This window comes from Nicotiana tabacum, chromosome 6 (genome assembly GCF_000715075.1).
Source record: "Nicotiana tabacum cultivar K326 chromosome 6, ASM71507v2, whole genome shotgun sequence".
Taxonomy (NCBI): domain Eukaryota; kingdom Viridiplantae; phylum Streptophyta; class Magnoliopsida; order Solanales; family Solanaceae; genus Nicotiana; species Nicotiana tabacum.
The window spans coordinates 11583392-11601357 of record NC_134085.1 but is presented as its reverse complement, the minus strand read 5'-3'; the positions used below and the strand labels follow the sequence as shown (position 1 = coordinate 11601357).

Sequence of the window (17966 nt, the reverse complement as noted above, 5' to 3'; positions counted from 1 at the left end):
TTTCTTATATCATCTCCAACCTCCTTCTAGAGGTGAGTGTGGTATATTCGCTACCACTAGCACATTCATATTCTTTGAAGAATGAATATGTATTCATAAATCAGATGTTGTCACATTCACATCATGAATGGATCATAATCATGCTTTATAAAATCTCATGTCATATCAATGACAAATATTACTTTCACAAAGTGAAAGATTATTTTGAGAATCCTTATTATTCTCATTATCACAATGATGACGATTATAATTTCGTCTATTGCCACGTCCACATCCATTGATACCTTCACGGTAATAATTTTGTCTTCTTTCAGACTTATCACATTCTCTTAAGGGAATGAGAATGGAGCAAATACAATGGGACAGATTTTCAATTCTTTGCCCCCGATCATACATGAATTTGATCATGGCAATGCATAGAAATTTTACCACTTTGGGTGGTTATAATTTCTTTCAAACTCTATTAGAGTTATAATCAAAGTTTATTGTCTTTGCTTGTATTTAAAATCAAATTATAGAATAAAAGAGAAAATACGATAAAACACTTACCTTAAATCCAGAATTTAATCATGAAGGAAGTTCATGGAACAATTGACAATCATTATGCTCAATCCCAAAGCTTCTACTCAATTGATTAGAGTCTCGTGTTGATAACGTGTTATGAAACAATAAAAGAAAAAGAAAAACATTGCAAAGAAAGGTAGAGAGAGAGGATTCTTATTGATTTGGAGTGAATTACAATGGAATAGGACCCATTAATTTATAGGGAAAGAGTGACTTAGCCACCAAGTAAAATCCCTAAGATCTCTCTAAAATATGTAAAAATTGCACGAGGCGCCCTATTTGGTCGCCCCCATTTAACCTATGCCCATTTTTTAAAATTTTTTTAACTTGTACCCACTTTTTAAATAACTTTAGCCCCTTTCTCCTCTTCCTACTTCTCCTTCTTTTTCAAGTAAAGGAAATGGAAAGTCACAACTGCTTCAATGCGATAAAATCACTTAGTTTCTTTTATCCAATTAATCAAACGAAATTGTGGTTTCTTTCATAGAAATACAGGCTATGTATATGAGTGCATTGGCCATTATTTCAGCAGTTTTTCTTGTCGGCTTTTCAGAAATGAGTACCTCAAGTAAGGTTGTGTGGTCTGTAGCAATCATTTCATAAAAACACTTTGTAGTTGTGTAGGCGCAATAGTATGCGTTCCATTTCATCGCTTTATAAACAGACTATTAGCATGTTTGACCAAAAGTGCTTTTTTGCCAAAAAACACTTTTGGCCAAAAATTGACGTGTTTGGCCAAGCTTTTGGAAGGAAAAAAGTGTTTTTGAGGAGAAGTAGAAGCAGTTTGGAGAAGTAGAAAAAAGTAGCTTATCTCCAAAAGCACTTTTTTGAGAAGCACTTTTGAGAAAAATACACTTATAAGCCGTTTTTAAAGCTTGGTCAAACACTAATTGCTGCTCAGAAGTGATTTTCAAACTAATTAGCCAAACACAAATTGTTTCTCATCAAAAGTACTTTTGAGAAAAACACTTTTGAAAAAAAGCACTTCTCAAAATAAGCTGATTTTTGCAGCTTGGCCAAACAGGCTATATGTTTGATTTAAAAGTAAAAAAATCAATACGACAGTTTGTACCGTTTGAAATCCATAGATTAACGGGGTTCTTTAGCAGTAAGTTATTTTCTATCTCTGAGTTTTGCTTTCACAAACAAAATACAGATGACCAAGATCCCAAACAAACATAAATAGTGCTGAAGTTTTTACAAATGAACTAAATAACTTCGACAGTTACAAAACAAAAATTCGCCAGTTACAAAAATAAAAACTTCAGCTCTAGAGCTGAAGTTCGCGAGTTACAAAATAAAAACTTCAGCTCTAGAGCTGAAGTTCGCGAGTTACAAAATAAAAACTTCAGCTCTAGAGCTGAAGTTCACCAGTTACAAAAACAAAAACGTTAGCTATAGAGTTGAAGTTCGCCAGTTACAAAAACAAAAACGTTAGCTCTAGAGCTGAAGTTCGCCAGTTACAAAACAAAAACTTTAGCACACTTGCTACTTCAGGCCCGTCTACTAGAATGCTGAAGTTTTGCGTGATTGTCTTTGCTACTTCAGCCCCGTATGCTGAAGTTATGCAAAAAAAATGGGTATGCTTGTAATTTTTTTTGCAAAACGGGCACAAGTTAAAACGTGACACAAAAGCGGGTATAAATGCAAATGCCTCCTAAAATATAGACATTCACCTTAAATAGAATTTTATTTGTAACAGAAATGCCTTATTATGATTTATGAGGACTTATGTGAAACTATCATATGAAAATTATTCTTATTTATGTGACCTAATAATAGCAAACTTCTAAGTGCATATTTTCTAAAAGATTAACATAGTAAACTTTTAATTGCATGTATGTGTATTCTAAAAGATTTATCTAAGTTTATAAAAATAGAATAAAAGCCTACAAAATATGCGTGTTTCCATTCTTGATGGTTGTGGTCGTGTAAATCAATACATAATTAAAATCCAAAAAATTATTAGAACATGCAAATATAAGTAACTAATTTAAGTTTGTTAGATATATGCATAAGTTCGGTATCTTGATGAGATTCGACGCATTAATCCTAACATGATTGCATTTAATCTGCTCCTTTGTTATCAGTTCACCAAAACTTTTACACGGCAAGAATTTACACCACCAAACATAAACTCAACCCAATAATTAATTACAACTTATATTGAATATATTTTGCTTCGATTTTGTAGGACTTCCTATTTAGTTCAATCAAAAAAGGTTTCGTAACCCAAAATTTTAGTTGATTTAAAAGTTCTATATATTAGGAAAATTTTTAAATTACTATTTTGTCTAGTGGGAACTCTATTTTTATTGTGTAAGGCGTACGATATTTCGCTAATGGCCTTCGTGCTTTTAATATAGTATAAATATAGATTAAACTTTAAACTTCTCATTTTATCTTTAATGAAATAATTTTTAGCACAACTTTCTATGGCTTGTTTTAACCACAATTCAAAAATCTTCATCTTTCTCTTAAAATTCGTGTTCAGTCAAATACCCCTCACACAAATTGAAACAGAGAGCACCATGTTTTGCTAATATATATGGCATGCAAAGTTCAAAATAAATGCTTCATGTTTGGTAGATGCAATATATGCAATCTGTTAAAAATCATTTGTAGAAAAGTATCTTAATCTGCTTCAAAGGGGTATACACGAATGATACTCAAGTATTTGAGGAAGTCTGTAATTCTGCAAACCAAATGGATGCATAATCAACTAGTAAAATGTACAGAGGCTTGCCACCCCTAGATCATTCTTTTGCTAAAGAACATTTCAATTAATCCGATGCCTCAATCCCAAATGTCTACTTTTCAGAGAACAATCCTAACACAATAAGATTATTGAGATGATAAGATAACTCCTTATGTATCGCTGCTATCTCGCTCCACACCTCTCTAAAAGATAGGGAAAAAAATTACAGCCACTATTGTAGCAATTTTTTCCAGATTCATGTGAATATTCAGTATGTTTACATTTACACAAAAATAAGGTGAAATACCTGTTGAAACGATTCATTTTTCCTCTTAAGCCCACAATTCGGGCAAACCCATCCCTAATGAATTAGCTTAAACTAAGAAGTGGGAATTATAGAGGTGGATAGAAATATGACGACAAGGAAAACCCAAGGAAAAGAAGGCCCCCAACCGTTGCTACTGTCCGCTGTGAGATCCTGGACGCAAGCATACTTCCACCCACCACTGCCACTGAAGTACATATGGTGTGTCCTATTACAGCCCCAACAGCAACTCCAATTGCATTTTTGTGTGTAGCTAGCTGCAAATTGAAAATGCATATAATCGGTGAAACACCGTCAAACTTCTATTAAAACCCTGAAATCTGTAAGCAGTTTATTGAGCCTTTTCACAGTATTATCGCACAACGTACTCAGCAAAGGAGATAGTCACATAAGGCTTAGCATGATTGAGACAAAAAAAATAATGTTAATACTGATCTGGATATTAGTTACAGGTATACCTCCGTACGAGCTGTAACGTTCTCTTCTATTAAGATCAAGACTAAAGGAAACATGAAAATTGATTCACTCTTCTTTCCTTTTTCTTTTTTATAAGAGAACTATGGGATATAGTGTAGGGATTGTTAGATTTCAAGAACCTCTACTTTTAGAGAATCCTTAATTTGCCTTAAAAGACATATTATCTATTATTGGAACGTGACGAGTCTAAAACTAACCAACCAAAACTAGTTAGGATTTGGGGCATAGTTGATTTATCCAAGAATAGATATAAGAAGGTTGTAGAACTAGATTGATGGTGCCCAACCTTATGCACCAACTCATTTTAATGCATAGACACCATAACCAGCACCAAGTCACCGAAGAGATAATAGGTCAACCATCGCAGATAAACATTTCACAAAGCAAATGAAGAATAATTAGATAGTAAGAAAAGATCATACAAACGTGAGTCATTTAATAAGAAATATTAAAAAATCGTAGCATAACACATACACAGAAAACCTCCACAAAGAACATATATGTGCCAATCAGTATCTAGCATTTCAAAATCATTGAAAAATCAGAAAATACATTCATTTAACTTAGCAGTTATTTAAAAAAGATTATTAAGCACATCTTTTATTAGTGATTTAACATTTTGTGTACATTAACGTCTGGCAATACTAATAACTATCATAATTCATAGCACATGGAAATGTGTTGCAGAACTTACAAGTAGAATAAAACCAAGAAACTTTCTCTAAATTATTGAATGAGGAATTGCTCACCTATTTGGGAGTGGGACTGGGACTAATATAAATGCATTGAATATGATTGTCATTTCAGAATCCAGTAACCTCCCATGGTGGTTCAGTTGTAAAATGTTGTACTTGCAATATAATGCATCAAACTTTAGAGAAACAAATCTAGTAGATACAACCTACATTACATTGAAAAACTAGCTTACCCTATTGACGATTGAGCGCAATCAGGTGCCACTTAAGTGGGTATCCCATTCAACTGATGCCAGACCAGGATCACTATGTTCAGCTTTTGAATTTGAAAAGTTATAAACAAAACAGAGTGCCTAATTCTTTTCCTCATGGCATCAATCAAATACCCCAAGAAACACAAACACACAAATGCAAAAACAAGGAGGTGGAAGAAACACTTAGAAAGCCAAGACATTCGGAAGCACATGACAACCAACATAGCATCTGGCTTTATATGAGCCACAACAAAGAAAAGGAATTGAAAATATCTTACAGCAATTGTTGCTATCTGGCTACGGTCTCCCCACTCTGCTAGAAAGGTCAAGATAAAGGACTGCACAGACAACACAAGGGTAGGCATAAATTAGTTATTTTGCAGTTGTCATAAATTTGAGATTGTATCATTGTAATTAACTTAAGATATCATAACCTCATAATGCTATATTTGATATAACTCAAGGAGCAGCAAAATCAACATGAAAGGAACGTTCGGGTCATTTAAGTGGTAAGAGAGGAAGCAAAGTAAAAGTGGAGAAGATACATATTTTTCTTTGGAGAAGGAGCGGAGAAGATATATTAGCTGTTTCATTCTCCACTTTTTGGATGTAAGAGACTCTATTCACCCCAAAGTACCAATTAAGTCCTCCCCAACACTAGCTGTTTCTAGTGTATGGCTTGGTAAAGTTAGAATGAGAATGAGGGCAAGTTGAGGGGAAGTTTTAGGCAGAAGGAGAAGAGTTTACAGGAAACTTTGAGTGCATTTGAGAACTCTCTTCTGACCACTATTAAATCTGTCTAGATGAAAATTCTATAATTTCCCTATCCTGTCTTAGCAATTTTTTTACTTCCACATGCTCAAACCAGAAGATGGGATGAGAAAACAAGTATTAGTCACAATCAGCAAAAAGCATTCCTAGCAAGGGAAATCTGACAAATTTGATTTTCCTTTAATTTTTCCTACCACTTATGAAACATGGCCTTGAGGAAGGCTCCGTTCTTCGTGACTCTTTACAGCAACCATTGAAATTAATGTTGCCCTTTTTATTTCACTAATCATTCAAGTTACAGAATGAAAAAACAATATCATTCACCTGGAGAAAGGACACCCATCTCCACCTGACTTCCTTCTTGCATGAGGGTTTCACCCAATGGGTCAAATAAAAATATAACAGGCCAACCCTTTAAAAGCATCCAATAGCTCAAGTGTACAGACATACCTCCAAATATATAGGCGTACAAAATCTGGAAAAGAAACGTCTGACTGCTGCTTTCCCCTGTCCAGCTTCAAGTTTTTCTTCAACCTGACATTTTGAGAAGTAAATTGCATATGGTTATTTTGAGGAATGAATTTTTTTTGGTGATGGACTGACCCTGCCCTCTCCTAAGAGTTAGAGGCTCAGCCTCCGACTAAGCCTCCCCTTGTTCTTTTAACGGATCCAGGGTTCGGACCCTTAATTGCAAGGCAGGATCTTAACCGGACCTCTTTGTGCTGTGAAATCTAAAAAATAAAACAAAGATTTGACTAGCCTTTGAAAAGAGAAAATGAAACTTCATTGAGAAATCTCCACATTGTCAAATTAGAATCTCAAAATGAAGCTCAAGTTGAATTTTTGTGCACGTGCAAAGATAGTAACTACAATTTTCTTCCAATTCTTGCTAAGGTACACATACCTCCTCTATTTCCTTTTTCTGGGAAGCTTTTGAATCTGACGACCTCCATGCAATATAGAGAAGCCGAAGCCCAAAAAAGGCATAAAGAACTGCAATAAAATAAAAACAAAAACATCCTAATTATCTCATAGAACAAATTGCTAGTATAGGACTATAGGTAAAATAAAGTATAGAATGGAGAGTATCAGCCTCATCTTAAAAGAGATTAGGAAAATACGTAAGAGGATAGAGTCACAAACAAAAAGAAGAAAAGAGATAAGAAAACGAAATGGCATCACAAGAAGGAATAATGAACAATAGAGTAATATAGCATTCCAGGTAGAAATTATTATCTACTTTATGGTACATAGAAAAAGGACTAGTTCTAAACTAGTTCAATCAGCACAAAGGGCAAACATTTCAAGGTCCTCGACTTATGAGTCAAAACAGATCTTATTGATATCTAGACAACCAAGATTGAGGAACCTGAAGGGAAAAAAGGGTCAGTATGGTAAGTTTTTTTAAATAACAATAGAAGTTTAGAATGATGAAAGAACATTACAAATTTGATTAGACATTTTTGCAGCCGACAAGAATCACATCTTAGGTATGGGAATTATAGCACAACAGAAGCAAGTTATAAGATGTAAAATGAATAACCTGTAGCTGCACTGTTTGTATGCTTCCTTGATATCAAATTTGGCACAATTCTACCAAGTCCAGTAGACAGTATCTACTTACATGAAGAGAAAACATAACGTTAGAACTACCTCCAACAATATGACTTCCTAGTAGATGAATAAAGAAGAGTTCAATACAGTATAAAACATTCATATAAATGAACAGAACACTGTCAATGTAGGTGCTATGACTGAACATAGAAAAGGAAACAGAGAGAAAATGCTGCTTCCAAGAGCTAATACAGTTAAGAAGGAGATTCAATCACTTACTGTCATAACAAACAAGGCACTAAGTGCACCAGACAAAACAATTGACTTCGGGTGACGCATTGCCATCAGAGCTGCTATTATGAATGTCTCATCACCAATCTAGCAGCATAATCATCCATAAATATTTATTAATAAATAAAGCAATATCTCGAGAAAGGTACTGCCAAAATGAATATTTCATTGCCAAACTGCATTTGGATTGAGAAACAAAAACATTCATTGAATATAACCAACCATCTAGTTCTCTCGGTTAAGCATGTTTGGTGAGTAACCGTATCATTGTCATTTTCTCTTTCTCATACAAACGACAATATTACATGGTGAAAGTAACACTCACAAGCAGCATTTAGTCTAAAAGTTCTTCCATGGTGGAAAGAGCTCCCCAAAATAAGCCGCAAAGCAATCGCAGTATCAACAAAAACACACACATCAAACAAGTTTAATAAAAGAACATAAAAGTTGAGCCACTAACCTCACTGACAAGGATCATGGAAAAACTAGCAAAGAAGGCATCAAAGATCCCAAGACCAGAATCCAAGTCCAGAGCAACATCAACAAAATCAGGATCATTGTCACCCCTAATAACACCAGTCTTAAGTTTTTCAACAATAATCTGCCCAGCAAAATAAATGTAAAACTCATTAAAATTAACAAACATATTGTGGTATCTCTAGAATATAGGTATCACTAGAATAGTACCACCAACATCTTAACAAGTCTTTAGTAACAACTAAATCGGCATAAAAGATATCCACAGGAAAAGGAGCCAGCACTTAATTATGGAACCATTTCCACCACCGTTCTTAGATTTTCTTGTTCAGCTTGGAGACCATAAATACCTTTCCTTCAAAGACAACCTTGTTTTCAAATATAATCACCATGAATGTATAAAGCAGAACAAACAACAACTTCATAACTTCAAACATTTTAGCTTTGGTTAAGGCCTTAACAATGTTGATAATGCCAGCAGACAATACATCCCAATTCCCAGAAAAGCAAGATATGAGCACTACTGCACTATACAATATACATATGTCATTTCATATTATTCTATGGCTGCTCATGTAGTGCATTTAAAACGTGAATCTGAGTACCTGGGTAAATCGCAGTGCATGTGCCTACCATGCAGCAAGATTTGTTCCAAAATCCTTTTCTTTTGTATATCGGGGATGACTTTATTTTTATTAAGCATTTACTTCTTTATCCTATTTAAAAGAATCAAGATTTTACGTACAGAGAGAGGGGGAGAGAGAGTAGTATTCAAGACCATGACACAGTGGTCCTTAAAAGCTAGATTTAGAGGAAAAGACCCAGACAAAGTATCTGACTTCTTAAAAACTCTTCATATAATCCTCTAACATGCTCATCGAGTTCTATGGAGGAAAACCTTTTTTTCTTCCTTTCACACTAATGCTGCAGAAGATGAGTTCATGATGATTACTGTAGCTGGGTTTCGAGCTCGGAGTCTCCAGATTCATACTTCTATTACTCAACCATTTAACTATTCCCTTGCATACAAGCACTATGATGAACTTATAACAAATTTAGCGAAGTTAACTACGTGATCCAGCCAAGGCACAACATTTCAACAAATAAATAGCATACAAAAAATCTAATTATGTACAAACATTATGCAAATTTTCCCAATCTCAGCAGCTAAAGAATAGTAGACTCACTTTACTACGCCTGCCCAGATCTTTGAACCGTCCACCTGACTCCACTCTTTCATTTTCATCCCCAGCTTCCTAAATTGATATAGTATAAGCAAACATTTAAAATAAAAACGTATACATAAAAAGTGAACAGAGTTTAGGCAATACCTGAGCAGAGATCAAAGGGGAAGTGATGAGAAGTAAAAGGACTAAGAATGTAAAATTAGGACGAAGAATCCATATATTTCTTGGGTTTGATTGCAAACCCATGATTGTTTTCGTATTCCGGTGATTGATTTTTAAGCCCAATTCTCGAGATTATACGGTGGAACAAACGAGAAAAGGATTTTCAGGGATCGAGAAAAGGGAATTGGGATTTACGCAGGAAGTGTTCGTAGTAGGACAAGAGGGAGTAGTTAGAGGAGATCTTGCGGGTACGCGTTGTGAGCTATGGGATTTGGTAGCATCATCTCCCCAAATACAGACCTCCCTCCCCAAATGTGGTCCTATTTATATTCTAATTTTGAAGAGGAGAAACGATATGAGTCCGGAACGGAAATGTGGTTTTTTTTTTACTCAAAATACTTTTTTTAGGCTAAAAAAAAAGTTACCATTTTATATAAAACGCAGCCATTATGAACTGCCTTCTATAGACCGCGCTTTACGTGGCAGCTAATAACACAAGTATATAAAGCGTGGTCATAAATAATAGGTCCCCTTCCCTTTCCTCACGTTCTGCCCAGATCCCTTTTCCGCTTCCTTCAAAAAATTATAGCGGTCCTCCCTCCATTAACGACTCAAAAAACTTGTGTGGACCCCACCCGTCCTGTAAAAAGTAGATATTGTTGGCCCCACATCCTAGTCAAGCCTTCTATTGTTGTGGGTTGCTTGTTTCAGAGTCAAATTTTCAAATCTTCAACTTTCCGAAAAACATAAATTGAGGTATTCCGATTTAGTTTATGTCTAAACTTGTATAAATAATGCATATTAGTTATTTTGAATGTGTTGTATGTTATTTTGTATTATTTTTTTGCGATTCAATTGGTATGTTATTTTTATCCGGATTAAGATATTAATGTTGTAAAAAAAATATGTAAAAATTGTGAAATCGTTATTATTTGTTAATAAAAATGTTAATAAATTACTGTTACTGTTTTATATGTATTTTTGTGATTACAATGTATTTGTTGTGTTTTATCTGGTTTAAATTATTTATTTGCTTAAAAACTAGTAATATAGTGTCTTTTAGGGTAGTAAAATGTAATGCCTTTTAGCGTAGTAAAATGTAGTGCCTTTTAGCGTAGTATAATGTAGTACCTTTTAGCGTAGTAAAATATAGTGCATTTTAGCGTAGTTTCCCTGCAGTTTAAGTATCTCTTATACTCAAAAATACGTAAAAGTAACTTATAGATCAAACACAAACTCTGTCCAATTATAGTCAACATATATTTGGTGCTACTGGGCCGCAAATATCGAGCCTCGAACCCATTTGTGAATATTTAATTATAAAAATTAATAATTTACAAACAGGCATATAAAATTATAAAACTAACATTTAAAATAATAAATCTAACAAATAGAAGAATTCAGGATAAATTGGTGATACTTGCTCCAAATATCGAGCCTGAAACCATTTGTGAATATTTAATTATAAAAATTATTTAATTTACTAACTAACATATAAAATTATAATAAAACTAACACATACAAGAATTCAGGATAAATTGGGGCTACTGGGCTCCAAATATGGAGCCTGGAACCCATATGTGAATATTTGTTTATAAAAAATAATTATTTAATTTACAAACAAACATGTAAAATAATAAAACTAACACATAGAAGAAATCAGGATAAATTGGCGCCACTGGGCTCCAAATATCGAGCCTGGAACCCATATGTGAATATTTATTTATAAAAATTTATTATTTGATTTACAAACTAACATATAATATTATAATAAAACTAACATATATAAGAATTTAGGATATGTATGGTAATGCTATTGGGCCTTAAATATCGAGCCTGGAACCCTTATGTGAATATTTAATTATAAAAATTAATTATTTAATTTACAAACTAACATATAAAATTATAATAAAACTAACACATAGAATAATTCAAGATATCTTGGTGCTACTGGGCCTCAACTATCGAGCGTGGAACCCTTATGTGAATACATCGTAATTAAATATTGTAAAATTATAAAAATTAATTATTTAATTTACAAACAAATATATAAAATTATAAAACTAATATGTAATTAATGTTGTTTAATTTACAGTAGACGACATGGAGGTGCCGCCTATTCATCTCAGACCTTCCAGCGATGAGCTACTCTCGTGACAGGGCGATCATAGGTCCGCCCACATATGGGAGGGTAAGTTAGTGACCCAAACTCTCCGCGCCAGGATATTGGATGACATGTGGGACTTTCCGCATGACAGAGTTCTCCATGCCCGTGTAGTCATATGCCTGCAGGAGATGGGTTTCTACAAGATTTTAGAGATCGGGAGGTTGCAGCTCGATTGGTCTTTGGTCACGGCCCTGATAGAGCGGTGGAGACAGGACACACACACATTCCACCTGCCTATTGGTGAGGCCACCATCACACTGCAGGACTGCAGGTTTTATATGGGCTGCCCGTTGATAGACTGCTCGTTGGTTTGCCGCCTAGCATGAGAGAGATGACACGTGTGCAGTACCTGGACATGCTGCAGCGGCTCACTACTTTCCGGCCAGGGGATGAGAATGTACTGCTTAAGACCAGTCATTTTCCGTTGACAACTATTCGACAGTGATTGGAGGCATTGCATCGTGAGATCGATGGCGATACACCGAATTATCATGTTGACCGGTATACGAGGTTGCTGCTACTCTTTATGTTTGGAGGGGGCTTGTTCCCAACACTTCGGGGAACCTAGTCAACTTGAGATTACTTCATCATCTTGAGCGGCTAGATGATTTACACCAGTACAACTGGGGCTCTGTTGTTCTCGCCTACTTGTACAGGCATATGTGTCGGGCGAGCATGGGCACCTAGAGTGAGGTTGCTGGATTTTTGCCGCTACCACAAGTGACAACATATTCGAATACTCTATTTATTTTAACATACCTAGTAAAAATATATCTTATATTTTGCGTCAACTTCTTATGTTAGGTTTGGGCCTGGGAGCAGTTGCTGCAGTTGCAGCCACCTCTACCACCATTAGATCCGGATGTACCACCGGAGTTGCTCCCTCTAGCTAGGAGGTGGGTTCTCCGGTGGGGACATACGCGCGAGTACGAGGATCGGCATAATCTCTCCTTGTGCAGGGATATATTGGATTTGTTGTATGGCGCATAGGTAAATGTATATCCAAGTTTACTTGTCATTGCTTCATACACGTATACTAACATTTTCTGTTCTTCCTTAATAGTTCATCTGGACGCCATACAACGACGCGGTGTTAGCTGGCTTGCCCTGTTATTGCTCGGCCGGCCGTGATATGTGGGGCTCTTCTGTCCCGTTATTTTGCCTTAATATTGTGGAGCATCATGCCACCAAGCGAGTACTTTGCTAATTTAGCAGGCCACAACTCGTAGCGACACCGCCCACCTGGCAGACCACATATTACCATCGGGATGATCGTACCAGGGTGGACGACGCATATTTGGCATGGCTATAGGATCAGATATTTACTTAGGACCAGCAATTTCACCTGATTCTGCCCACCTTCACCGAGTCGGCAGGATACTGAGCATGATTATATGCCCTGGTACCGCGGTGTTACCCCACTTTTCGTCGGGAATCCCATTCATCGAGCTGGCAGTCGGTACGTTCCATACGCCGGGAGGCACGAGGCACTGGTATGTTATTTGGTATTCTTACTTATTGCTGTGGTCTAGTATTCTATGATTTATATTTTACATGTTGTGCAGGATATTGGCCTACATTTAGTCCACCAGTTAGGACTGCAAATGCAGCAGCATGCGGGCGATCCTGCGGTCGCTTTGCAGGAGTATGGTCGGCAGGTTACAGAGCTGGCTGCCCGGACACTGCATCGATCCATAGAGGACGAGCACTTAGAGCACCTCCCTGTTTATGTGGTGCTAGAGCACTACCATCGAGGTAGGCCTGTCCTACGAGCTAGGGGAGCACGAGGAAGGGCTGTCCCACGAGGCAGGGGTGCCCCACGAGGCAGGGCTGTCCCACGGGGTCGTGGGGGCCGGCGAGGAGGTAGTCCCTAGAAAGTGGGCGTTGAGGCACCTGTTGAGGATGTTGGATATGATCTACTGGGCGACCTCTATTAGTCAGACAAGCATCACAGCAACATGCCGTCATACAGCCTTCAGTTGGCACTAACTTCACAGCATTGCAGGTGACCCCGTTAGATTCATTGTTGATTACGGGCACGAGCATTACTGGAGATTGGGAGTAGTTCTTTTCAGGCCCATAGACTGATGCTGAGGATCGGCCGACCCGAGACGTGGATGGTGGGCGCCGACTGAGTTATGGCTCATCGTTGACGGGTGTTGTGGATCTTTCACAGGCGCATGCATGTTTATATTACTATTAAATTTAAATTTATTTTTATCTCATTGATTCGCCAAAAATAACTTTATAATTTTTTTATTAAGGCTTCATCACAGCCCGTCATGTAGGCCACTTTGTGCGATGCTGAGTAGGATGCGACGAATGCTTATATTCAAGAGCCCGACGAGACCATGGTAATAAATGTTTTTTGACTTAACACGTACATTACTAATATATATTTTCATATACTGAGCTGACTTATTCTTTTGTATGTTGTTGATGGACCGACGGCCCCTTCTACCGATCTTTCCAGCACTACTGACGATCATGTTGCAGTGCATCCTCCGATAAAGAGGCGACGGATGATCCTGATAGCGTATCTGAGCAGGATGGGATGCGCCTTAGGCCAGCGGCTGCATTAAAGCACACAGACTGTAGGACACATTGATTTTCTTTTTTTTGTATTTTATGTACTCTAGTAAATATTATTTTATGTAAATAATAACAATAATTTTTTATGTTTACATAATATGCGTATTATGTTTTTATTTCCCCGTTTCTTCTTTGTTTTAACACTACAGCACAAACACAAACATAGAAACTTAATATAATTTAAATGCAGTACAACTAATGAAAACACATGATACGGAAAAGATAAAGATAAAGTACTACACTCAACATATACATGTCATTGTTTAGTCACCCTACCTAGTATTCTCTGCTCCAACCACTTAAATTTCTCTTCCAACTTATTTTTTTTCTTCTTCCACCTCTTTGAGTTTTTGCTTCAACTCCGCAATTTCTCGTTCATATTCCCACTGTTTTTTGCTCAAATCATGAAGATACTGCAAAGATTTTTTGTAGCATTCCTGCTCACAGGGTTCACCAAGACATACCTCAAAGTTGCAAAAATTTCCGTTGTTGCCTCCAAACCTGTTCACACACATCCAGTATTTGCGCCCAACTTGACCGTCATCCCAACAGTCTACCATCATACATGCATTTACCACATTGTCACATTGGTACATACATGCGGTCAGACATTTGTTAAAGCTAAACAAAATCTGTTTTTATGAAAAGTTTTGCTATTTTTTATGGTTAAGCGTAGAAAACAACTAGAATACGCCCGTTATTTATAGGCAAGGCAACACACAAAACGTAGTATTTAACCGCGCTATATATATTCACGCAAAATGTAGTATTTAACCACGTTATGCTTGGCATGTTAAAGATTCTTTCTGATACAAAATAACTTTTTCGCAGTCAGGCAGCTTTTTAGACCGACAAGACAACACACATAACGTATTATTTCGCGCTATATATATTCACGCAAAACGTAGTATTTAACCGCGCTATGTTTGGCATGTTAAAGATTCTTTCTGATACAAAATAGCTTTTCGCAGTCGGGCAGCTTTTCAGATCGACAAGACAACACTCTCTCTCTCTCTCTCTCTCTCTCTATATATATATATATATATATATATATATATATATATATATATATATATATATATATATATATATATATATATATATATATATATATTCACACAAAACGTAGTATTTAATCGCGCTATGCTTGGCGTGTTAAAGATTCTTTCTAATACAAAATAGCTTTTTCGCAGTCGGGCGGCTTTTCAGATCGACAAGACAACACACAAAAGGTAGTATTTAACCACGCTATATATATTCAGTTATTTATCAAACATCTTCCACTTATGATAGTGTAGTTTTCTAATAATTTTAGAGTGAAACTCGAAAGTGAACGTAAAAATTTTCCGTTTTTAATCCAACACTATTTTTGATTACATGAACGTGAGGGAGAAATTCATTAATTTACTCAACTGAAAAATATTAAATATCAATAAGATGTAACAAGGCTGTGGAAACATAATTTTATTTGATACATCTTGCAACATAAACAAGTACATACACTTATTACAAACAACATTACTAAAAAACAAAACAATATGTGTATCCTTGATAGTTTGACACAGTAGATGAACTTGCACCAGGAGTTGGATTACCATCGCCACTCAAACCAGCTGAAGGACATTTACGACGGTCGTGTCCTGTTTGCGAGCATATGTCACATTTACGCGTATAAACAGTATCACCTACATCCATTTGGTTCCGTATATGCGTTCTCTTTTGCACTTGTAGCTTGCGCAAATAGTCCTCGTTACACAACATTTTAAATGGTTCTGGCGGCCAATAATGCTTAGCACCCACTGGCTGCAACTGCCCACTATATGTGTATAAGTATGCAGCAACATTGTATTGCCTATCAACATAGTTGGTTGCCCCTAAACCTGTTTGTTAAAAGCACTTCATGGAATGTGAGCAAAACATGTGGTAGATGGTCCATTTCCCACATGAACACAACCTGCTGGCTTTATTTACGGTATGTATATTATTCCCTCGGTGTTGATGGATAGCGGTGTGAACTTCAAAAACACCCCGGTCATGATCATACTATAAATATGAATGCCAATATGCTCACCTCCTGTATTTCTCAAATCTTTTCATCAGTATTGACATAATTTCAACACCCCTCTCCATCAATTCCGATGAACCTCTATGACTTTCAACAAACCTCTTTACCATTTGTTTGAATGTCATTCGGACCATGGCAGTGATAGGCAATCCACGTGCAGACTTCAATAACCTGTTGAAAGACTCTGATACATTTGTAGTCAGAGTTCCCCATTGTCTGCCACCTTTGACATGCAATATCCACTTGTAAAGCTCATGTCGCATCAACAAATGATAGGCTCTTTCTTCTAACTGCTAGATCGATTCCATGTGCCTCCTGAATTTGCACTACTAGTGATCAGTTGCAGCCATCCTCATTAAATCATACAAGTCCTTGTTGGGATATTTCTTCTGGAAATTGGCCTTCAGGTGCCTCACACAGTAACGGTGGTATGCATAGGGTTCCTGCCATTCAAGCAAATGCTCTACAAAACTCAATATACTACTATGTCAATCAGATATTAGACAAATACCTGAACGTTGTTTGACAACGTGCTGCTTCAAGTGGTTCAAAAATAGTGTCCACGTCTCTTTGCTTTCATTGGCACAGATGGCAAAGGCAAGTGGAAATATTTGTCCATTGACATCTACTGCAATGACGATCAATAGCTTAATGTCATACTTTCTATAGATATGAGTACCGTATATGGAAATTACTGGACGACAATGCACAAAACCATCAATTGCTGGTTTAAATGCTCAGAACACATATCTGGATATATATTCCGGTCTTCCTACACTCTGCTCAAGCTTCCATTCAATAACAGTCCCGGTGTTAAAGTGTTTCAATGCGGTCATGTACCTGGGTAGAGATGCAAATGACTTATCCCAGTCACCATAAATAATTTCGAATGCACGTTTACGCCCGAGATATGCCTTTCTTTTGGTAATAGTACACCCATATTCCTGGTGGACGGATGTAATACACTCTTTGATCTTATACCTAATGGATGCTTCAATGTGTGGAATCAATTGAAGAGAAATCAAGTCAATATCCAAGTTTAAGTGATTCCCATTGAATGTGTCTATATCACAATTGTGAGTGCCAATATATTTTCCCACTTTCCACAACCCCGTTTTCTTCTTGCTCATAGGCAGCATCCAATGACAACCCGTAAACCATCTACGACAAACAGCCTTGTATACATCCAGACTTGACTCCCATACCATCATCTCACGGCACTCTCTTACGCTGTACATTTTACAAGCCCTGGTTAGGCGAGCTTTATTGGGAAAAAACATGTCCTTTGCCAGCACCGTTGGTTTAGACTCATCCCACATTGCTGACCGAATTTCATCGAGATACCTTGTGAGGACATCCACATCCGGCATACTTGGAAAATTATCAAGGTAGGAAATATGCCTTGAATGAAACGGCACGTGGGACTCCTACACTCTTGGTCTAATGGGAGGTGGAGCATGATCCCTCTTCAGCTCAGGTTCGACACTCACTTCCTCCTCCTCATCACCCTTGTTAGGGAAGGGTGTGTCATCTCTAAACTCATCAGCATTGTTTTCATAATCACTATTATCTTCCTAACTCTACGCATCTGCCAAATCCTGAGTAAATACGCCGTCTACGGGTAACTGAGTGAGATCAGGACCATCAAGTTACTCATTTTCACTACACAAACAACAAAATGATAAGC

At 36.8% G+C, this 17966-nt stretch overlaps 1 protein-coding gene across 1 annotated transcript; it reads right to left on the bottom strand.

Annotated features, from left to right (window-relative positions):
* Positions 1–3476: 3476 nt before the first annotated feature.
* On the bottom strand, positions 3477–9777 carry LOC107798135 (GDT1-like protein 3). Its single transcript, XM_016621105.2, has 9 exons — positions 9438–9777; positions 9294–9362; positions 8090–8230; positions 7618–7716; positions 7328–7400; positions 6689–6777; positions 6235–6318; positions 5292–5351; positions 3477–3844 (listed from the first exon to the last, which is right to left on the bottom strand). Exons 1-9 carry the CDS (start codon positions 9537–9539, stop codon positions 3656–3658), a joined length of 906 nt encoding a protein of 301 aa, XP_016476591.1. The 5' UTR covers positions 9540–9777; the 3' UTR covers positions 3477–3655.
* Between the last annotated feature and the right edge of the window lie 8189 nt (positions 9778–17966).

Bases quoted from the DNA above. Each gene is read 5' to 3' on its own strand.
- LOC107798135 (XM_016621105.2), bottom strand. From the start codon at position 9,539: ATGGGTTTGCAATCAAACCCAAGAAATATATGGATTCTTCGTCCTAAT. The intron at 7,717-8,089 runs GTTAGTGGCTCA...TTATGCTGCTAG, and splicing joins CCATGATCCTTGTCAGTGAG to ATTGGTGATGAGACATTCAT. The intron at 6,778-7,327 runs GTTATTCATTTT...ATTTTATTGCAG, and splicing joins TACAAACAGTGCAGCTACAG to TTCTTTATGCCTTTTTTGGG.